This window comes from Boleophthalmus pectinirostris, unplaced genomic scaffold (assembly GCF_026225935.1).
Source record: "Boleophthalmus pectinirostris isolate CB_2022bp ecotype Guang Dong unplaced genomic scaffold, ASM2622593v1 HiC_scaffold_15, whole genome shotgun sequence".
In the NCBI taxonomy this organism is placed as follows: Eukaryota; Metazoa; Chordata; class Actinopteri; order Gobiiformes; family Gobiidae; genus Boleophthalmus; species Boleophthalmus pectinirostris.
Genome location: NW_026571070.1, coordinates 33,984,062 through 34,005,725, shown reverse-complemented (window position 1 = coordinate 34,005,725; position 21,664 = coordinate 33,984,062). Strand labels below are relative to the sequence as shown.

The 21,664-nt window shown below is 42.8% G+C and overlaps 2 protein-coding genes across 3 annotated transcripts in view; both read left to right on the top strand.

Annotated features, from left to right (window-relative positions):
• Positions 1-21,664, top strand: part of znf438 (zinc finger protein 438) — a 121,445-nt gene that overhangs the window by 86,840 nt on the left and 12,941 nt on the right. The window lies entirely within an intron of this gene.
• Positions 20,467-21,008, top strand: LOC129408151 (cyclin-dependent kinases regulatory subunit 1-like). The gene has a single exon (XM_055151103.1). The coding sequence runs from the start codon at positions 20,489-20,491 to the stop codon at positions 20,708-20,710; it is 222 nt and encodes a 73-aa protein (XP_055007078.1). The 5' UTR covers positions 20,467-20,488; the 3' UTR covers positions 20,711-21,008.

Sequence of the window (21,664 nt, the reverse complement as noted above, 5' to 3'; positions counted from 1 at the left end):
GCATGATAATAGAATGTGATTTTCAACATTAAATCATAGTACTTTCTTTTATATTACCATGCGGCCTCAGTGGTCCAGGCTCTATTTCTGTCCCGTGAATGTGATTTTTATTTTTTTTTTATTTTTTTTCTAATGAGTGTCTGCTTTTGACACTAGTTTAATTATCGATTTGTATCTGATCTTCGGTACTTTTGACAACCCTACCTTCAACCAATGGAGCAGCCCATCAGCAGCAGTATCTTGGATAGGACTAGCTTCCTAAAGACTTGGTTTACTTTAGGAAACAATAAATGTTTTTCTGATCTCTGAAATTTACAAAAAAGATATACAGTCATTTCAGGTTTGTGGCACTGACTTAAACATGAACTACTTTGGTTTATTGTCTGCTTTTTAATTATTTATTTCACTTAGAGCTGCTCGATTATGGAAAAAAATCATTGTCACGATTATTTTGGTCAATATAGAAATCACGTTTATTCAAATGATTATTTTTTATTTACATGATGCATTTATTCAGCATTTCCCTCTAAAAAACAAAAAACTTGAAAATGTATGCAAAACTTTCAGACTGAAAATAAATATGGGCTACAAATATGAACCTTTAGAGTAGTTTTGCGATGAAACATACAAAGAATAAAATATACTTTGAATATGAAATAAGGGCATAGAAAAAACATAAATGTCTCCAAAATAAACTATAGATCCAGGTTTTTTTTACAATCTCTATATTTTAAAAAATATAACAAATATACTTCTTTATATAAAAAATACTTTGTTAGGCTTTAGGACGCACTTACACTAGGTCTGTAGAACGGTACCATGCTCAAGTACGATTGCTGTGGGTTGTATGTTCTGCACTCACACTTGCACAACCGAACCGAGCCACGGCTGATGACGTCACACTGCTCTGTTTGTTTACATGTGGCAGCAGAGAAAATGCTTTAGAGGAGAAGATAAGTCCAGCGGCAGAAATATCTGTTAAATAGTGAGACAGATATGAGTCCTGCTGCGATACAGTCCTCTGTGAAGTTATGGAGATAATCAGAACCGTAGAGCCACATAACACACATTACACGCCACATGAATCCTCGCAAAACAACAGTCATTGTGCACCAGTCCTCACTTTCACCGACATGTAAATTATTTCAACCCTTCAACTACAAAATATGAGTTTGGAGATCGTTTGACATACAAATCGAAATTGTTAAAAATCCTATTAATTGCACAGCCTTAATGTCACTTTTACATCTCTTTATGTGATGCATTGTATTTGTCATTTATTCGATCTTTAACTGTGTGCTGTACATTGAGAAACAGGAAAAAGGTGTGGTATTACAGTTTTTATCACGTGGCTGTGGTGTGTAGCTCCTCCTTGGCTAAATCAGACCTGGGTTCCATCTGAATTGGTAAAAATGTGCCTATGAAACTCTTTCCTTATTGACCCGGACGTGCATCACCGTCAAAAAACATATTAATACCTTTTATTATTCTGAAAATGCTATACCTCACAGAAGTGTAATACCTGCTCTTTAACCTCTTTTGTCCATTGTTTATCAGCCTTTCATACCTTTTAGATTCTTTTCTTACCATAACGTTACAACACTGTAGGACATATAAAGGTTCATCTTTTCTTATCTCGACTTCTGGATCTGTTCTTCCAACCCTGCGTCCTTGCTGTGAGGCCAGAGTGCTAACCGTTTGACCGGTGTTCTATGTATAGATTCTTTGTTTCTCGTGTCTTAAAAGCCTCCTCGCCGTGAACTGTATTGACGTGCGCGCGTGTCATCCAATTACCTTCCCGTTTCCATTTGAGGACGCGCACTTCCTGTCGAGAGCACATGGCCTGTAGGACGCGGGGTCAGAGGTCGCAGGTTGCCAGGGTTTACAGCATCCTGCCTTCAAAGAGCAGAGGAGCAGGCTTTCATCCCACTGACCGCCGGCCTAACCTGCACCTCCACGCCCATACTGAAAGAGTGCTAAGAGCGCTTTAAATATAGACACGTATGGATAACTGCAGTGACATCATGGGGGTGTTGTGTATATACGTCCATGGACCACTATGGAACCTACCTGGACCTGGATTACACACATATAAGACCACATGGGAAAAGAAAACAAAATACTACTGGCTGTTTACTGCAGGTGTTCCAATCAGTGGGAGCAGGTAGAGGTGCTCTTGAAAAAAGGATCAAAACTAAAACACAATGGACTCCAGGCACTTTATTTGGCCTTTATTTGAATAAAATAAAGGCCTTTAACTACATTTTTCCTTGTGCGATTTTTAACTTTTTCTATTTCTTTGGAGTGCCTGGAGTCCATTGTTTTTTGGGCCCGGTCAAGCAGAAGTAAACAGCAAGATCAAAAATTCAAGTTAATGCATCTGATATAAAATTGTATTGAACAGATACATATGTACTCTAGTTTATGAAACTGTTGACCTTTTTTCTGTACCATTTTTGATTCTAAAGTTCCATACTTTTTAAACAGACCATGTATGAAACATGGACCTGCAAATCATGTCAATAAATGGATGTATTTCATCATATCTTGTGTTATTCCATCTTTGAACTGTTGATGAAGGTACGTGATTTTTCCAAAAAAAATTCTTTAAAATGATAAAAATTTGCTTGGAAGGACTGACATATTTTATAGAAAGTTTCCTTTCATTTTGAAGTAATATTAAAGTTTTCAGAAGAAAAAAGCTGATAAATTATGCAAAATCCTGCACCTTCTACTTGCTTGCACAATTTTCCCTCCGTTACCATGACCTTTCTTAATAAAAAATCTCATGAGTCAAAAAGTCAGAGGTTTTTCAACCTAATCTTGTACCATATGGTAGAAAACTATATGAAGCAAATATTCAAACCAGTTTGTTAAGGATATGGAAGTGAGAACCAAGAGTTATCACTGTTTGGATTTATTGCCCAGAAAGTGCTGCATATTTCATTCCCTCCGTTACTGACATGAGTTTTTTAATTTTTTGTCTTGAACTTGAAAGAATATCACAGGTTTAACTTGACCCTGTTGGAGTGTAACTCTTTCCTACATTCTGATACTTTACTTATTTCAATAGTCCCTCTAGTTTCTGAATAAGAGACATTTGAATGTCAAAAATCTGCCTCTGTTTCCCTCCGTTACCACTTGACCGGACCCAGTTACTACCATTTAATGTTGAAAATCACATTCTGTTATCTAAAGAAATGTGTTTTTAATAATCATCATGCTACCAAAATCAGTATTGAGTATCGAGTCTGTTCCTCAGTATTGAAATTGTCACGTTCTCATACCAAACAAACAACTTCAACAGAGTGAAACACAGTGAGTCCTGCACGGGTCCAGTTTTGGAGACCCGCACCCACCTGTGATTATATTAAAGTTTAATCCACGTGATAAATAATAAAAACATTAAAGTCACTCTCTCAGCCTGGTCCAACGTTCCAGGAAAAGACGGGAAATGGCACTTGTTTCCAGGGCGACGGACAACCTGGACACGCCTTAATTATTATTCTCCCGTTCGTCGTTCATTTGATTCACCTGACCCGCCCGCATACCTGGCATAAAATTCCAAAACGTTAAAACCTGCCTGTTTCAGCAATTATTCACGGTTACCCAACTTGATGCAGGATCCCGGTGCGAAACTCTCACGAGAAGCGACTGGATTTTAAACAGGTTTGATATTCTTGTGACCTACGATTGCCGATCAGGAGCTGGTTGTGAGGTATTAATCGCTTCTCGTTACCCCATGTTTACTACACAAAGCACGACACACGATTAAGCCAAAACTTGGCCTGATCCTAAAAACAGTCGCAGAAGTGATAAATCGTCCCAAAAAGGGCCAAAAATCACACAGTGTACGCCCAATTTAACTTTTTCATGTCCATGGATAGATTTTTTATGCCATTTTGTGCAACGTTTTTTGAAAAATTTGAGAATATATTTAGCAGATATTCATATAATACCTAAATCTTCCCCACAACGTCTCGTATTAAGTAATTACTGGTCCAGGTTTAATTGGATGTGACTTTGCGTTGCCGTACCGATCCAACATGTGCATCGGATGTGACAGTGGAGTGCGGAGCTTTACGGAGCAGTTAGCATCGATCCTGGTTCTACACAGACACAGGCAGAACAACACAACAAACAGCACACAACACACAGCGCAGAGCAGGGACGGCCTAATTAGAATGGATCTGTGGCGAGCATTGATTGGCTCAGGTGACAGTGGATGACTTACTGTGCGCGCCCTGAATGCCATATGCTGCTGCGTGGACTCCTGCCATCCTGACACGCAAACGGGCTCACGTGCTTGTCACGACAGACATTTTTTTCTATTTCGTACGTTTCTGTATTATTCAGTAGAAAGGTCAACGTTAATTTAGTGTTGTCTCATGCTGAATTTCACTCATATTTTGGATTGCGATGCTTAGAATGTGTCCAAGTGAGTTTTTAAAATGCTAAAAGAGAGCTGTAGTCGACTGAAGAAATTCTTGTTGGACTAAAGTCAGGTCCTGCCAAACTATTAATCAAAGGGGGCGTGGCAAAAGCTCTTAAACATATTCTGAATCTCTGTGTGTCTGACCCAAACTGCACTCACAAGACTACACCTGCAGGGGGAGCTCATGCAAAAACTACTATGTATGCAGAAAAAAGACTAGGAAACAGTACCGTATTTTCTTGGATTATAAGGTGCACTGTCATTAAATGGTCTATTTTCGAACCTTTTTCACAAATAAACCACACCGGACTTTAAAAGAAACCCAACAGTGTGATGGGTGAGTGGTTTTGTTTGTTTGTTCGTTCACGGTGACTCTGGGCTTTGTTCAGTTGTGGTGTGTAGGGAGGGTGCTGTCTGGGACCAACGGATTGTCGGCGTGTTCACAGTGACTCAGTTGTTCAGTTGTGTCAAGAAGTGGCACGTTGCACTCACTTTTTCGGTTCGTTCCTCTGTTCCGTTCCTCGTCGTGGAGTGATGAGTGTGTCTGTGGGTGTTTTTGGCTGTGCGGTCGCTGTCTGCTCTGTGTGTGTTTGCGTGTGCTGCAGGTGGTGTCTTTGTAGTTTACTGAAGTCGTGCTGGGACACCTGAGTGGATTTGTGTATAGCGCGCTCTGGATTGTGGGGTGTGCAATCGTTTTTTGATGGGGTCAAAGGCTTAAGAGTGCATCTAATAGCCCGGAAAATACAGTATTTTTATGAATGAATGAAAAAACTTCTTTTTTCTGCTGTTGTTCCATAGAAATCCTGATCATCTAAATCAAATAATTACTCAATAAATACAACTTTTGGTCAACTAAGACTCCATCGGCTGCTTCATTGACTAAACACATCAGGCTAACAGCCCTACAACGTTTGTCCAATTCGTTAATAAAAACTAGAGATGTCATTATTTGTTGATGTTTGTCACCAGTTCAAATCTCAGCCAAGTGTCTGCAGTAATTCAGCCTTTTATGCAAGACACTTTTTTTTTTTTACCCATGCTGCCCTGGTTGATTCACTATGTGTTATGAAAGGAAGGATCTGGAATAGAGTTGTGCAACAGTCAAATTATAATCTAATCAAGGTCCAATCATTTGAGGTGGTCAGAGATCAGCCTGAGGTGTTTGAAATGGAAAAGTGGAGCACAGTTCAGTCTGTGGAGGAACAAATGAGTCTGTTTATGTGTTAAATGGCACTGATGAAACCTTTCTGGTTTTGTTTAATGGAATTAAGATTTTAAGTCGACCTATAATGCAGAAATACTTTTTAGAGCTCTTAATCATGTTAGAACTGTTTCCCTTCTTATTGACCCTGTCACGGTTGTATTTAGAGTGATTCATGATTCATCTGAGTAATCCTGATTCTCCTGTATTCAAGATCTACCCTCCTTTTCACTGCCACCACTACATGCCCACTCTGTACGCACTTTGTTCTCCCAATTGATGTTCGTAATCTGTGATACACGTTAGACACAACAGCTTTGAGTCATGTTTGTACAAATCTCCTGCTCTCTTGCATGATGCAGGTCTCCACCAGAGGGGCCCACAGTATACAGCACTTTGTTGTCATGACGTTTATGCCGATGTCTGCTCTAGGGATGGGCATGATTAGTCGATTAATCGATACTTGATCATTAAGAATTTCATCGATTATGTTCATTTTTAATCGACAAACCGAATGTAGGTTGCTGTGCGTAGCGTAGGGTGACCAAACGTCCGTGTCCAGGGACAAACAGGGGTCCGTACATGTGTCTCTGCACTCAGAAGGAGCGAGACACTAACAGTCTGCAACGTACCGAAGCGCAAATGTGTATTTAACGATGAATTGTACAAGAAATTTCACACTTTCTGTTCCGGTCGGGACAAGTGTGAGTCCATGTGCACAGTGTATAAAGCAGCACATATGTTTCAGTGTCCAGTCGGAAAAAGTTCACCAGAACACTGAAAACATTTTACCAGGTGAGAGTCGCTCAATGTCGATGACGAGGCCCCAACTCCCACCCCCCGTACAGTGTCCTGGTTTTGACAAACGCAATGGTCACTCCACGATCACACTGCATCAGCGCACAAGAGTTGTTGTTTTTTTCTTCGCTTAGTTTATGCAAATGAGCCATGTGGTTTTAAGTTTAGTTTCTGTGAGAGTTGTGCTGATGCGGGCTGATGTGGCTCTAGAGTGGTTACTGTTTATATGTTGTAAAGTTTAATTTATTTATACAGATTAGTGCAGATAGTAATAATAATGATGATCATTTTAATATAAAAATGTTAATGATTAATCGATAATCGATCGTTAATTTTCCTGATGATCGATTAAGAAACTTTTATCAAATGCCCGTCCCTAGTCCGCTCCCATTGGACACCACAGTTTTCTAACATGGAAATCAATGCACTTGTTTCTTTTATTAAGTTCGTTTAGATCAATAGTAGAGATCAATATAGTGTTTTAAAATAACAATGATCCATGGCTGTCATAAATTACAACTATAGAGCTGACACAAGCACAAAAGACCGAGGATACTATATGACTTTACTTCAGTGTGTGTGTGTGTGTGTGTGTGTGTGTGTTTGCGTGTGTGTGTGTGTGTGTGCGTGCGGGGGGAGGAGGGGGGATGGCTGCTGGACATGTCCCTCTCGGTGGGCTGGCCCGACCCCCTGCCATGTGCTTTTATCTTGCCCAGATCGTGGCCTTTCAGATGGGCTCAGACCTGAGGGGGTGTGGCCTGTGCTGGCTCTACCTCCACCCCCCCCCCTCCTCTTCCTCTCTTCCCCCTCTGCACCCCATCTCCTCTTCTGCTCCCCGTCCCGTACCTCTCTCCTCCTCTCTGGTCACTCATTCTACTTTCACCTCTCCTCATTTCTCCTCTCTCTCATCTTCTGCTCCCCCTCCTGTACTCTCTGTTCCTCCTCTATGTCCATCTCACCCCTCACTCCTGCTCCACCTCTCTCCTGTCTTCTCCTTTTGCCATTTCTCATGCTCTGTCTTTCAAAGTTGAGTTAGGTGTCTTGTGCCCTCTGCTGGCAACACAGAGGAGTGAAATGTTTCAAAAGACAAATTAGCAGCATAGCTTTGTCAGTATGTTGTTATCTGATGCAGTATTATATTCTCTCTGATTTAAATGGAGAATTTAGTGATTTGGAGTTGTACAAATTGAACTGGAATTGAAGTTTATCATTGGCCTTCAGATGATTTATCTTAACACAGTAATAGTTTCTCTCTTTAGCTGGATTGTTTGCACCTTTTGTATCTGCCTGCTCAAATGAGTGTCTCGTTTTGAGTCCAGTTTTAGTGTGCATCAGTTGTTTGGCGTTTTCGTAGCAGCTCCTCTTCATTCCAGTGTCCTCCCCCTGACCTCTGACCCCACGCCTGTGTAAACACCCCCTGCTCTCACCTCTGGCCCCAGCTTTACCTGATAATCTGCCTCTGCGTACCCCCTCCTCCGCTCTCCCAGCAGACAGCCAAGCCCCGCCCCTTCACCTTTCACCTCTGACCCCGTGAGCATTAGGCCGACTGGCGTTTCGAATGCTCTGACCTGCTCGTGCACACGCTCGTACGTCTGATCTCACTGCTGTTTACAGAGCACAGATCGGGCTCGGCTCAGTCTGAGGTGGACTCCAGCACAATCTTGTAGTTACTGTTTCTCTCACATTCTTTTTCCATCCACTGTTGGAGAACTCACCGATACTGTCATTTTGCTGAGGCTGGCTTCAGCAGTGGATGCTCTGTGCACATTTGGTGGGGCCACCTCCCGCTCAGTAGTGTCTCTGCTCTGTGCACGGCTCTGGACAGGCCGGTATGGTTCACTTAATACAGTGGAAACTTTTCTCCAAAGCAAATCAATCAACAGATCAGTAAGTGTGTGTGTGTCTCCTGTGACTGCTGCTTCTGCGTTGCTGTTGACTGTTCAGATTATAAAAAAGATCATGGACATTTGAAAATATATTTTATTTCATTTGTCTTGCACTGACAGACTCTCCTGGTCACAGTGAGACAGGATCAAACTTAGAACCACTGTACTACCACACAGAGCCTAGAGCCTCATATTCACTCTGACAAAATGTGGTCATAGTCTCCACTGTCGGTGTGCACCATCACAGTGTGCACCATGACAGTGTGTCTTGTGCTGTCTCATAGTTTCACCGCCTCACGTCGTGTAGTGTGACGTCCAAAGATGTCACTAGAGGAAAAACAGAACATTGGACTCCAGGCTTAAAGGTATTAAAGCTGATTGGAGATCGTTGCTGTGTGATCTCCTGACTGTTTGTTCTGTAAAACTCTGGCAAACACACATGTGATCATGTCCTGGCTCTGGGCCAGTCTGACACACTGCTAAACACACAGTTACTCTCTGCTAACACATTTATCTTTTATCAGTGCTGACTTGTTGTGATTGAGCTGTAATGTTGCTCTTTGATTAGTCTGTGAGAGCAGTGAGCTGTTGTGGTGCCTCACTGATCAGGGCCCTTCAGTCTGTGCTCCTGGCTCTCCTCTCCTCCTCCACCCACTTCTTTCCTTCACCCTCTCCTCCTCCTCCTCTCCTCCTCTCCTCCACCTGCTCTTCTGCTCGCTCTGATTGTAGAGTACAGGAGAGGGGATGTTGATAAGGAGGAGCTCTCTGCCCCCAGGACGTCCCTGTCCTGCCCCCCTCCTCTGCCTTTGTCTCTGCCCCTGTCTCTGCCTCTTCCTCCTCTTCCTCCTCCTCTTCTTCTCTGCTCATGTAGATTGAAGCAGGATTGACCCACTAACTCTTATCAGGGCAAAGATTGGCATCAAATCCTGGCTCAAATCGATGTGTTTGAAAAAACCCAGAATCACACTTTAATTGTATTCAAAATATGGTCAAAGGAAGAGCCAAACAAAACAATAAAAAAAAGTTTAATCTTTTTTGAACGATATTTGAAATGGTTTTGTACCAGTGGCAATAAAAAAAAAATCTGCATCTGTGACTAAAGCTGTTGCATCACTTTTGTTACTAAAGAATAGACTCTAGTGTTTTGTTCAGGAAAGGTTAGTTTTTGTTCTGTCAGTGATACTTTTTAGTATCGATACCTGCTCACTGTCTAGTTTGACTCTTTTTGACAGCCCTAACATTCACAGATCAAACAGAAATGGCTTTGCTTTTAAATGACTTAGTGAAACATACGTTGGCATGTACTTGAGCGCTGATGGTGTGTTTAAGTGATGCGTGGTAAAGACCGGACGCCGCCCCAGAGACGTGTTAAACCGAGTGGATGGAGCATTAGACATATGGGGGTATAACGCGTGTCCTCCATTACGCGCCCTGCAGAAGGACGCCGCGAGGTGATTGGTCCGCGGCGGTGCCCTGGGCCGTGTCATCGCTCACAATTACCCACCGCATCAGCCACTTCCTGGAGTAAAGCGCTTCCTCTTCAGATGGCCTATCAGCACGCACTTAGCACGGCCGCGTCTGATTGGTCCAAATGTATGAGGAGTATCAGGAGTATCAGGAGGAGGGCTCTTCACTCACGGGCTCATGTCACTTTCACCTGCCACGAGAGATGGAGAGATGGAAGGGTGGAGGGATGGAGAGATGGAAGGGTGGAGAGATGGAGGGATGAAGAGATGGAGGGGTGGAGAGATGGTGGGGTGGAGAGAGGGAGAGGTGGAGAGATGGAGGGATGGAAAGGTGGAGAGATGGAGGGATGGATAGATGGAGAGGTGGAGAGATGGAAGGGTGGAGAGATGGAGAGATGGAGGGATGGAAAGGTGGAGAGATGGAGGGATGGAAGGGTGGAGAGATGGAGGGATGGATAGATGGAGAGGTGGAGAGATGGAAGGGTGGAGGGGTGGAGAGATGGAGGGATGAAGAGATGGAAGGATGGAGGGGTGGAGAGATGAAGGGATGGAGAGATGGGGGGTGGAGAGTGGAAGAGATATAAAGGTGGAGGGGGTGGAGGGATGGAGAGATGGAGGGATAGAAAGGTGGAGAGATGGAGGGATGGAAGGGTGGAGAGATAGAGGGATGGAAGGGTGGAGAGATAGAGGGATGGAAGGGTGGAGAGATGGAAGGGTGGAGGGGTGGAGAGATGAAGGGATGGAGGGATAGAAAGGTGGAGAGATGGAGGGATAGAAAGGTGGAGAGATTGAGGGATGAAGAGATGGAAGGATGGAGGGGTGGAGAGATGAAGGGATGGAGAGATGGGGGTGGAGAGTGGAAGAGATATAGGGGTGGAGGGATGGAGAGATGGAGGGATAGAAAGGTGGAGAGATGGAGGGATAGAAAGGTGGAGAGATGGAGGGATAGAAAGGTGGAGAGATGGAGAGATGTTGAACCTGCTTGATGAGGATGTAACTGTACCAACAATATTACAATAGTACATTTGACTTTTAGAACATTGATCTTGCAAAAGTGAGAAAGTGAAAGTGTCTTTAGCTCTGGGTGATTTGGTGATTAATCTGAAATCATCATCTCATCCCATCTGTGACAGTCTGCTGTTTTGGTGAGGTCATTATATTGTGATTCAGCACCTTCTCTGTTGAATACAGCCTTATGCTCAAACACACACACACACACACTTCTCTCCACCTCCTTCCTCCTCCTCTTCCTCCTATTGGTCCACCTTGGTCATGCTTTGAGTGATTGACAGCTGCATTTAACCAAACACAGAAAAGTGTGAATGATCATTTGTTGACATTAAAGGTGTTTTATGTAGTCTGCACTCTAAAAAAAAAAGAAAAAGGTTCTATCATCGTATCTGACCCTGTGTCCCTGTGTCTCCAAAGCCTTCATGTCCAAGTTTGTCTCATTTAGGAGTGTACAGAAATACTGAAATATCAATATATCGTATCGTTTAATGTGATGATGCTGTACCGATATATCACCAAGATATGGTATATTTTAGTAAATTATTTTGTTACAGCTACAGTTTTGTTGTTTGTTCAGTGAAAGGAAACTCATTTATGAAACACATTTGACATTTTCACTGTTTTAATGATTAAAATGTTTGTGTTTCACATGAACTGTGCACAAGACGTGGTTTAACAAAGACTTTTAGTATCACAGACATGATTTAGACTTTATTTTTTTATTGAATCGTATTGAATCGTATCGAATCAAAAGTACACTATATCGAGATATGTATCGTATCGTGGCCTTTGTATCAAGGTATATATTAGGGCCTGACCGATATGGATTTTATTGTTGCCGATATGATACCGATAAAATGGGAGTGGGAGCTGCCGATATATTTAGTGATGTAAAAATTGACTGTAAATCTTGAATTTGTTTAAAAAAGTTAGGTTTTGGCTCTAACCCTAACCCTGGATTTTAAATTAGGTTTATTTAGGCAACATTTATTGTTCTTCTGCCTCTTTACGTCATATTTACATACAGTAGATTGGCCTAATGGCATTTTTGCATCACATTCTAGCTACTAGTGATGGGGATTCCAGTTCTTTTTAGAGAACCGGCTCCTTTGGCTCGACTCACTAAAAGCAGCTGCCTCTTTCGGCTCCCAGTTTATGTTCAGGCCTCATGTGAAGCTCAGAACGTCCAGAATTCCCTCCCTGAGCTGCAGAGGCTGCACTAGCACTGACGTATACATAATGACTGGTGCAGGTGCTGGGGTTTGGGGAGTGACCGTTCAGATCAGAGAGACGTTTTAGGTTTAAACACACTGGATTTCCATGTTGAAACTGGCAGTTCAAATGAGAGTCATGTGAGGCTGATTCTGCTTTCAAAACACCACATTATAACTTGGTCATCATGTCTGATTATTTTATAGTTAGGAATAAATAAGCTTTACACTTGTTATCATAGAAGCTGTGTTTGAGTTGAATATGTTTGCCTTGTAAGTGGGGACACTGTTGGGTCATGTTTAGGGAATTTAAAATCAAAATCATAGTTTATTTAAGGCAATATAGAGACTGTGATGAAATCACAATCGTGATCTAGGCTCTGGAAAATGTTGATAGGCCTAATGAGCATATTGTCCATTGTTGTGTTTTTTACTCTCCAAATCTCTGCACACTTTATTCATTAATAGTTTATACTTGGTGTTATCGAGCTGCCAATCTTCACCAAAAACCTCCCAGACGACCAAAACCCTCCACACTGTGTACATGGTCAGAAGTGTTGGTCCAAGGACACATTAAACAACGACTAGAGCTGGAAAAACCTGCCAATCTTCTATCCTAATCCAGTCGTCCTGATTCTGTGATTCTCCCAAACTGTTTGGTCACTGTACCACACCATGAGTCTACTGTGTCTGATACTGTTTCCTCTCGTGGTTCAGTCAAACTCCATTTCAATACTAAAGGATAGATCCGATACTCAATACTGATTTCAATACCACATTGTTAATACTAAAAAAACACTTTTTTTAGATGTAGTACTTTTTTATATAACCACATGTCCTTATATCCATGGTGTAGTGGGGATATTTTAATTGGGAATATAAGATTCATCACCCCAAAAGTCATGTACTCAACTTGACAGACCAAAATATACACAGGTGTCATATACATAGTTTGTTTATTTAAAAAAAAAAAAAAAAAAAAAACACTTTCAGTGCAAACATAAAGGTGCCAGCCCAGTAAAAATCAGTAATGTCTGATGTTATTTTACTCAAAATGATACAGAATCATGTTATTAACATTAACACCATTTATAATCACCTCAAGAACCAGCACTGAACCAGGTCTAAACCAGGACTACACTTGGACTACACTTGGACTACGCCAGGACTACACTTAGTCTACACTAGGTCTACGCTAGGACTACACCAGAACTGAACCAGGACTAAACCAGGACTAATCTTGGATTTCAGAGCCAGAGAGAGCACCTCTGGGTCCGTCCCAACACTCAGTCCTAGTTCAGTCCTGGTTCAGTTCTGATTTAGTCCTGGTTTAGTCCTGTTTTAGCCCTGTTTTAGTCCTTGTTCTGTCCTCCTGGTTCAGTTCTGGTTCAGTTCTGGTTTAGTCCTGGTTTAGTCCTGGTTTAGTCCTGTCTGGTTTAGTCCTGTTTTAATCCCGTTTCAGTCCTGGTTCAGTCCTGGTCCCTCATGTCTCAGGTCTCTACAGGACAGTCTTGCAGATTTCATGAGTCTATGCAGGTTTGTTTTCACCAGTGCCAATAGCTCCCGTTTGACATTTAAGTTGTAGCTATTTTATATTTGTTATTTTTTTAAATCTCACTTCGGGAGAAGTGGGTGGACAGCGTACCCCTGCATACCACGCCCACTACACCCCTGCTTATATGTGTGTGATCCCACATCAGGTATCATTGCTCTTACACTTGTTCTGACACATCTCAACATCATTCTACAACTGTTCAGGTGCGGTTTGTTTCTGCTTCAACGTTAGTTTCAGTATCGATTTGTATCAAATTTCCAGTCCTCTTGACGTCCCTCTCATTGACAGTGGTGTCTCGTGTGTGTGTCTCGTGTGTGTGTCTGTGTGTGTGTGTGTCTCGTGTGTGTGTCGTGTGTGTGTCTCGTGTGTGTCTCGTGTGTGTGTCTCGTGTGTCTCGTGTGTGTGTCTCGTGTGTGTGTCTCGTGTGTGTGTCGTGTGTGTGTCGTGTGTGTGTGTCTCGTGTGTGTCTCGTGTGTGTGTGTCTCAGTGTGTGTGTGTCTCGTGTGTGTGTCTCGGTGTGTCTCGGTGTGTCTCGTGTGTGTCTCGTGTGTGTCTCGTGTGTGTGTCTCGTGTGTGTGTCTGTGTGTGTGTCTGTGTGTGTGTGTCTCGTGTGTGTGTCTGTGTGTGTGTGTGTGTGTCTTCGTGTGTGTGTCTCGTGTGTGTGTCTCGTGTGTGTGTCGTGTGTGTGTCTCGTGTGTGTGTGTGTGTGTCTCGTGTGTGTGTCTCGTGTGTGTGTCTTGGTGTGTGTGTCTCGTGTGTGTGTCTCGTGTGTGTGTCTCGTGTGTGTGTCTCGTGTGTGTCTCGGTGTGTGTGTCTTGGTGTGTGTGTGTTGTGTGTGTGTGTGTCTCGTGTGTGTGTGTGTCTTGGTGTGTGTGTCTTGGTGTGTCTTGTGTGTGTCTTGGTGTGTGTCTGTGTGTGTGTCTTGTGTGTGTGTGTGTGTCTTGGTGTGTCTTGTGTGTGTGTGTCTTGTGTGTGTGTGTGTCTCTCGTGTGTGTGTCTCGTGTGTGTGTCTTGGTGTGTGTGTCTCGTGTGTGTGTGTCTCGTGTGTGTCTCGGTGTGTGTGTCTTGGTGTGTGTCTTGTGTGGTGTGTGTGTCTCGTGTGTGTGTCTCGTGTGTGTCTTGTGTGTGTGTCTCGTGTGTGTGTCTCGTGTGTGTGTCTCGTGTGTGTGTCTCGGTGTGTGTGTCTCGTGTGTGTCGGTGTGTGTGTGTGTGTCTCGGTGTGTGTGTCTGTGGTGTGTGTGTCTCTGTGTGTGGTGTGTGTGTCTTGGTGTGTGTGTGTCTCGGTGTGTGTGTCTGTGTGTGTCTTGGTGTGTGTGTCTTGGTGTGTGTGTGTTCGTGTGTGTGTGTGTGTGTGTGTCTGGTGTGTGTGTCTTGGTGTGTGTGTCTGTGTGTGTGTGTGTGTCTTGTGTGTGTCTCGTGGTGTGTGTGTGTCTTGTGTGTGGTGTGTCTGTGTGTGTCTTGGTGTGTGTGTCGTGTGTGTGTCTTGTGTGTGTGTGTGTGTCTTCGTGTGTGTGTGTCTTGGTGTGTGTCTCGTGTGTGTGTCTTGGTGTGTGTGTCTGTGTGTGTGTGTGTCTTGGTGTGTGTGTCTTGTGTGTGTCTTGGTGTGTGGTGTCTCGGTGTGTGTGTGTGTGTCTTGGTGTGTGTGTCTTGGTGTGTGTGTCTTTGGTGTGTCTGGTGTGTCTCGTGTGTGTGTGTGTGTGTCTGTGGTGTGTGTGTCTTGGTGTGTGTGTCTGTGTGTGTGTGTGTGTCTGTGTGTGTGTGTCTGTGTGTGTGTGTGTGTCGTGTGTGTCTTGGTGTGTGTGTCTTGTGTGTGTGTCTGTGGTGTGTGTGTGTCGTGTGTGTGTGTGTGTGTCTCGTGTGTGTGTCTTGTGTGTGTGTGTGTGTGTGTGTGTGTCTTGGTGTGTGTGTCTGTGTGTGTGTGTGTGTCTGTGGTGTGTGTGTCTTGGTGTGTGTGTCTTGTGTGTGTGTGTCTGTGTGTGTGTGTGTCTCGTGTGTGTGTCTTGTGTGTGTGTGTGTGTGTCTGTGTGTGTGTCTGTGTGTGTGTGTGTGTCTTGGTGTGTGTGTCTTGGTGTGTGTGTCTTGGTGTGTGTGTCGTGTGTGTGTGTGTGTGTCTTGGTGTGTGTGTGGTGTGTGTCTCGTGTGTGTGTCTTGGTGTGTGGTGTGTGTGTCTCGTGTGTGTGTCTGTGTGTGTGTCTGTGTGTGTGTGTGTCTGTGTGTGTGTGTGTGTCTTGGTGTGTGTGTCTGTGTGTGTGTGTGTGTGTCTCGTGTGTGTGTGTCTGTGTGTGTGTGTGTCGTGTGTGTGTGTGTGTGTCTTGGTGTGTGTGTCTGTGTGGTGTCGTGTGTGTGTGTGTCTGTGTGTGTGTGTGTTGTGTGTGTGTCTTGGTGTGTGTGTCTGTGTGTGGTGTGTGTGTCTCGTGTGTGTGTCTGTGTGTGTGTCTGTGTGTGTGTCGTGTGTGTGTCGTGTGTGTGTCTCGTGTGTGTGTCTTGGTGTGTGTCTCGTGTGTGTGTCTTGGTGTGTGTGTCTGTGTGTGTGTGTGTGTCGTGTGTGTGTCGGTGTGTGTGTGTGTGTGTGTCTTGGTGTGTGTGTCGTGTGTGTCTCGTGTGTGTGTGTGTGTGTGTCTTGGTGTGTGTGTCTTGGTGTGTGTGTCTTGGTGTGTGTCTCGTGTGTGTGTGTGTGTGTCTTGTGTGTGTGGTGTGTGTGTCTCTTGTGTGTGTCTCGTGTGTGTGTCGTGTGTGTCGTGTGTGTGTCTGGTGTGTGTGTCTTGGTGTGTGTCTTGGTGTGTGTGTGTCTTGGTGTGTGTGTCTTGTGTGTGTGTGTGTGTGTGGTGTGTGTGTGTCGTGGTGTGTGTGTCTGTGTGTGTGTGTGTCTGTGGTGTCTTGGTGTGTGCTGGGGCTCAGTTGGCTGCTCCTGCTGTTCTCCTGTGCCCACATGCTCCTGAAGCAGCATCTGTGTGACTGCAGCAGCTGTGGTGGAGGCTTCTCGTGTGTGCACCTCCTCCACCTCCTCCACCTCCTCCACCTCCTCCACCTCCTCCTCCACCTCCTCCACCTCCACCTCCTCCACCTCCTCCTCCCTCCCTCCCACCTCCTCCACCTCCACCTCCTCCACCTCCTCCTCACCTCCTCCACTCCTCCCCTCCTCCCTCCTCCACCTCCACCTCCACCTCCTCCACCTCCTCCACCTCCACCTCCTCCACCTCCTCCTCCTCCAGCTCCCCTCCTCCACCTCCTCCACCTCCTCCACCTCCACTCCTCCTCCTCCAGCTCCTCCAGCTCCTCCACCTCCTCCTCCTCCTCCACCTCCACCTCCTCCACCTCCTCCAGCTCCTCCAGCTCCTCCAGCTCTGAGGGGCTGTAACCTGAGAGCAGAGCACAGGTTTACTCCAGGTGTCGTTTACAAACCACGAGGTGGAAGAGGAAGTCGTTGGTGAACAGTGAGGCAAACAGAGATGGGTGGTACACAGTGAAATTACACAAGTAAATGTGTTTGAGAACATGTTTTTGTAAACATTGTACTTCTCACAGTAGTTTTCAGATCCCATACCTTATCATTTGAACATTTGTGTTTCTTCCAGCTCCTTCACATGTGACTTAGTTTCTAATTTTTCTTTCTCCTTTGAAAATATGAGAATTTGTGCATTATTTAGTGTTGTGTCCTTCAAATTACATTCACTTCAAGATAGTTTAGTTTCTCCAAATACTTTTTACTCTTGAGTAATTTTTTGGACCACTACTTCATACTTCCACTAAAGTAATATTATTTTGAAACAGTACTCTTACTTGAGTGCAGTTTTTTTTACCACTCTACCACCTCTGTAGACAGATGTATGATTACTTCAAATTCAAAGGTACTCTGTTGCTTAAATGTCTAGTTTATGCAGTATTTCACTAAAACTATGCAGTAGAGAGTCACAGGCCAAAACTCACTTTTTTTTTCTTTTCCCAGAGTCAGTGAGTGGTACATAGTGTCAAATTTGCTAGTCTGTGTTGTGGAGGGAATTTAAACAAAACTTGAAAACTTTAAACACACAGAGGAGCTTCTTGGACTGGAGCGTGCTGACATAATAGTGACCGAGCATTTTGAGGTCTGGAGAGGCAGACTCATCTTTTAAAGCTCCTACATTACACAAAATGGACTCTTGTGGTTAGAGGTGTGCAAAAATATCAAAATATCTTTATATCACATTGTTTAATGTGATGATACAGTATTGATTTGCTGATATGTTGATACAGCAGAACACAATGAGTATTTTTTGGTATATTTTACAAAATGATTTTGTTACAGCTACAGTTTTGCTGTTTGTCTAGATGAAGGAAACTCGTTTATGCGACACATTTGACATTTTCACTGTTTTAATGATTAAAATGTTTGTGTTTTATATGAACTTTGCACAAGAAGTGGTTTAACAAAGATTTTTAGTATCACAGACATGATTTAGCTTTTATTTCAATTTGAAATATATTGTATCAAACCAAAAGTGCACTGTACCAAGGTATGTATTGTATCATGGCCTATGTACCAAGATATGTATCGTATCGGCAACTTCTTAATGATACCCAGTCCTTGTGAGCCTTGTGAGTCATCTTTTAATGGTTACATCATCAAAACATACTTGGAGTTGTGTGTTTCATTTGTTTCATCCTTCATAATTAGTTTGTTTACACCTTCAAAGCACAAAATGCTCTGTTCCACCTTGTGATGTCACGAAATGGTAGTTTTCAAACGAATCTCTACAGAACAAAAGGTGAAAAGGGAGCCGTGACAATTCTGTTTAAGAGAGGAACTCGGCCTAAATGTGCACGTTTGTGTATTAAACATGTGTGAATGAAATGAAACTCAACTCCAGGTCTGTTTGTGATGAGGAAACCACATTAGAACAGAGATACATTTAAAAAAATCATATAATATGGGGCTTTTAAGTTTCCTGAAACATTGCTTGGGGCATGTTTTTGGGAGAACAGCAACGTAACCTGATTTTTAAACCATTTTTGGATCATTTAGTGTGTCTGTTTTGGAAATGGCACCTTTTACACCCACAAAGTGAACCCACAAAAGCGGAGTACATTGTTTTGCTCTCTTGTTGTACTCGCTCAGTCGAGATCTGTGCTGTAACATAAACCTACCATTACTACTTGAGTTATTTCTGGGCATCACCGTTTCTTTCTGACAGATTTAAACTCCATGTCCTGAGGCGTCCATTTCGGTTCTGTCCTGACCCGCAACCCGCGCCAAGCCTCTGAACCGGCCGCTCCGCTTCGCCCCGTCATCCCGCTCTATGGTTTTTCCACAGCGTCTCGTGAAGCCCGGCCAGCTCCGGCGGGAAAAACTGTAATCTTGGAGTGAGGTTTTAAACAAGTCTTTATTATCTCAATCTTCCGTGCTTTTTCCATCTATCAATCTCCAGCCGCAGGTATGGTTCTCCAAACAGTTCCTCAGCTTTGTGTCAATACTGCAGGGGCATATCAAACCAGGCCACAGAACAGCGCCCGCTTCAAACGCTCTAATCGTAAACACATTTCCACTCTCAGGTTCAGGTTCGGTTCGAGCGAGCTTCTCACGTGCAAGTGCTGAAGTCAGGCTTTGGTCCAACCGCGCGCTCTTCTCCCAGTCAGGCTTAAAGATGCACTGTGTAACTTTTCGGTTGGAGGTCCGTCACCTGATTGACCTGATTGTTTCTATGGAGATGTCAAAGCTCTGTCTGGAATGTTCATTTATTCAGGTACAGGTGGGTTTATAGCTCAAAAATCCCTAGAAAAACAGACATTCTGACTGTGAGCGGGGTCGCCTCTCCACAGATCTGACCTGTAACTTTCTCCATGAAGATAGAAAGGTTTAATTCTGCACTGTGAAACATTCCAGACAAAACAATAACATTCCTTTAATCCTTTAAGTGCAGCAATGTGGAGGGAAAGGAAAACATCAAATCTCCAGGTCTGATTTCAACAGGGGATAAAGGTGGATTGGTTTTCAAAGGTAATAAATAAGAATATAAAGTAATTATAATTTATTTGCTAAATGATGTACAAGGCTGAACAGTGCTCGCAATAGTTTGGGTTTTTTGTCATTCTTTTTGCCTTTTCATTTGGACAGATGAATTGGAACTGTCATTGATTTGTGTGTGTGTGTGTTTTGTTGTTTTTTATATTATATATATATATTATATATATATATATATATATATATATATATATTTTATTTTCCTTAAACTCTTTCCTCATAATCATGCACAGGAATTTCCATCAATGTCTCTAATATAAAGCAATTCTACATAATGAAATTCAAATACATAATATAAAATAATGTAAAGTATAAATAATGAAAATTAAATAAAAAACCTAACATTTTCTATTCTTTATTCTCTAAATGAATAAGATAATAAAAAAGGAAAGACATAAGGATGATGGGTGATCAAAAGAATAAAGAGGCAACGAAGAAATTCTAGGTCAAATAAAATATTTACTGAAAATTATATTCACAGATATGTGAAGTAGAACTATGTAAACATGTACGCTGCTCATACTTCTGTCACTTTGTACACACTTGGTGAACCTTTAAAGTGACCATGTAACTTTTTGTTTGGGAGTCTGTCATCTGCTTGTTTCTATGGAAATGTCAGTGCTCTGCCTGGAATGTTCCACAGTGTGACATTACTCAGATCTATCTTATGTTTTTTCAGTTACAGGTGGTTTTACAGCTCAAAAATCCCTAGAAAAACAACATTCTGACTGTGAGTGGGGTCGCCTCTCCACAGATCTGAACTGGAACTTGGTCTGGTTGTGTCTCCATGGAGATAGAAAGGTTTAATGCTTTACTGTGAAACATTTTAGACAAAGAAATAACTTCTCCGAGGGAAACAGCGACACGAACACGTTGCTCATTTTGGAAGACAAATATTGGAATAATCTTCACATTTCTGACTGCATCATGTCACACAATCAGATCTACTATTCTGACAAATACGACAATGACAGATACAAGTACTGGCATGTTGTGTTGCCAAAAGATATTGCCAAACGTGTCCCCAAAACTCATCTAATGTCTGAATCCGAGTGGAGGAACCTGGGTGTGCAGCAAAGCCAGGGATGGGTTCACTATATGATCCACCAACCAGAACCCCACATCCTGCTCTTCCGACGCCCCCTTTAAACTCAGAAGTAAAGATCAAATGGGTCCATGATTGTCCCTAATCTCAGGATCTCATCATGCTGCAAGACCCTGTCACGGACTGGTCCTGGACCTTAAAGTGAACTATTATGAACTATGATGTTGATGCATGAAGTATGTCTTAAAGGGAACGCCATCTCCTTTTTCAAGCAGACAAGATTTCTCCATGTTTAACACATTCCACAGATTCTTTCATCAAATTGCACTGTGACTTGTGATGTATATGCTCTACCTGCTTGGATTTGCCAGCTTTTAAAACAAACCTATAAGATGTGGGGAGCGAGGGAACGTATTTTGAGTTCTTAAAATACTCACTTGATGAGGCTCTGGTCAGACAAAGCTACTCAAATAGTTGATCTTTAGACTCAAAATAATCCATCTGCAGTTTGACATGTTGCAGCTAAAACGTCAATTGGCATTTAACTATATTTATCATGTTGTTTACTCTGCATTTGAGTCTCTGTTGTTTTGAAAGCGAATATTTAGTTTTGGCCTCTTTAAAACTCTCATTGGGTCTTGAGGACCAGTAAGCAGCTCAGTATTTATGAATAGAAATAATAGAATAGAAATAACATCTCCATGAAGAAAAGTATTTGATGGGCCCTCAGTTACGCAATGCACAAACAATAAAAAAAAGCAGACTGCAAAAAAACCCAAAAGTAGTCAAAAAGTATAACCCAGAAATTGACTCACACAAGAGTTATTTGTTAGACCATTGCTTTGTACTTCCACAACAGATTTTTTTCTTTGAAGTGACAGTGTTCTTACTTGAGTACAATATTTTCTACTTTCTCCACCTCTGTAGGCACAGGCACACTACCAGTCAAAAGTTTGGACTCCCCCTCTCATTCAGACTTTTTTTTTTTTTTTCTTGCATTGGAGTCAGGCTTCAGTCCAAGCGCGCACTGTTCTCCCAATCAGGATTAAGTGCAACAA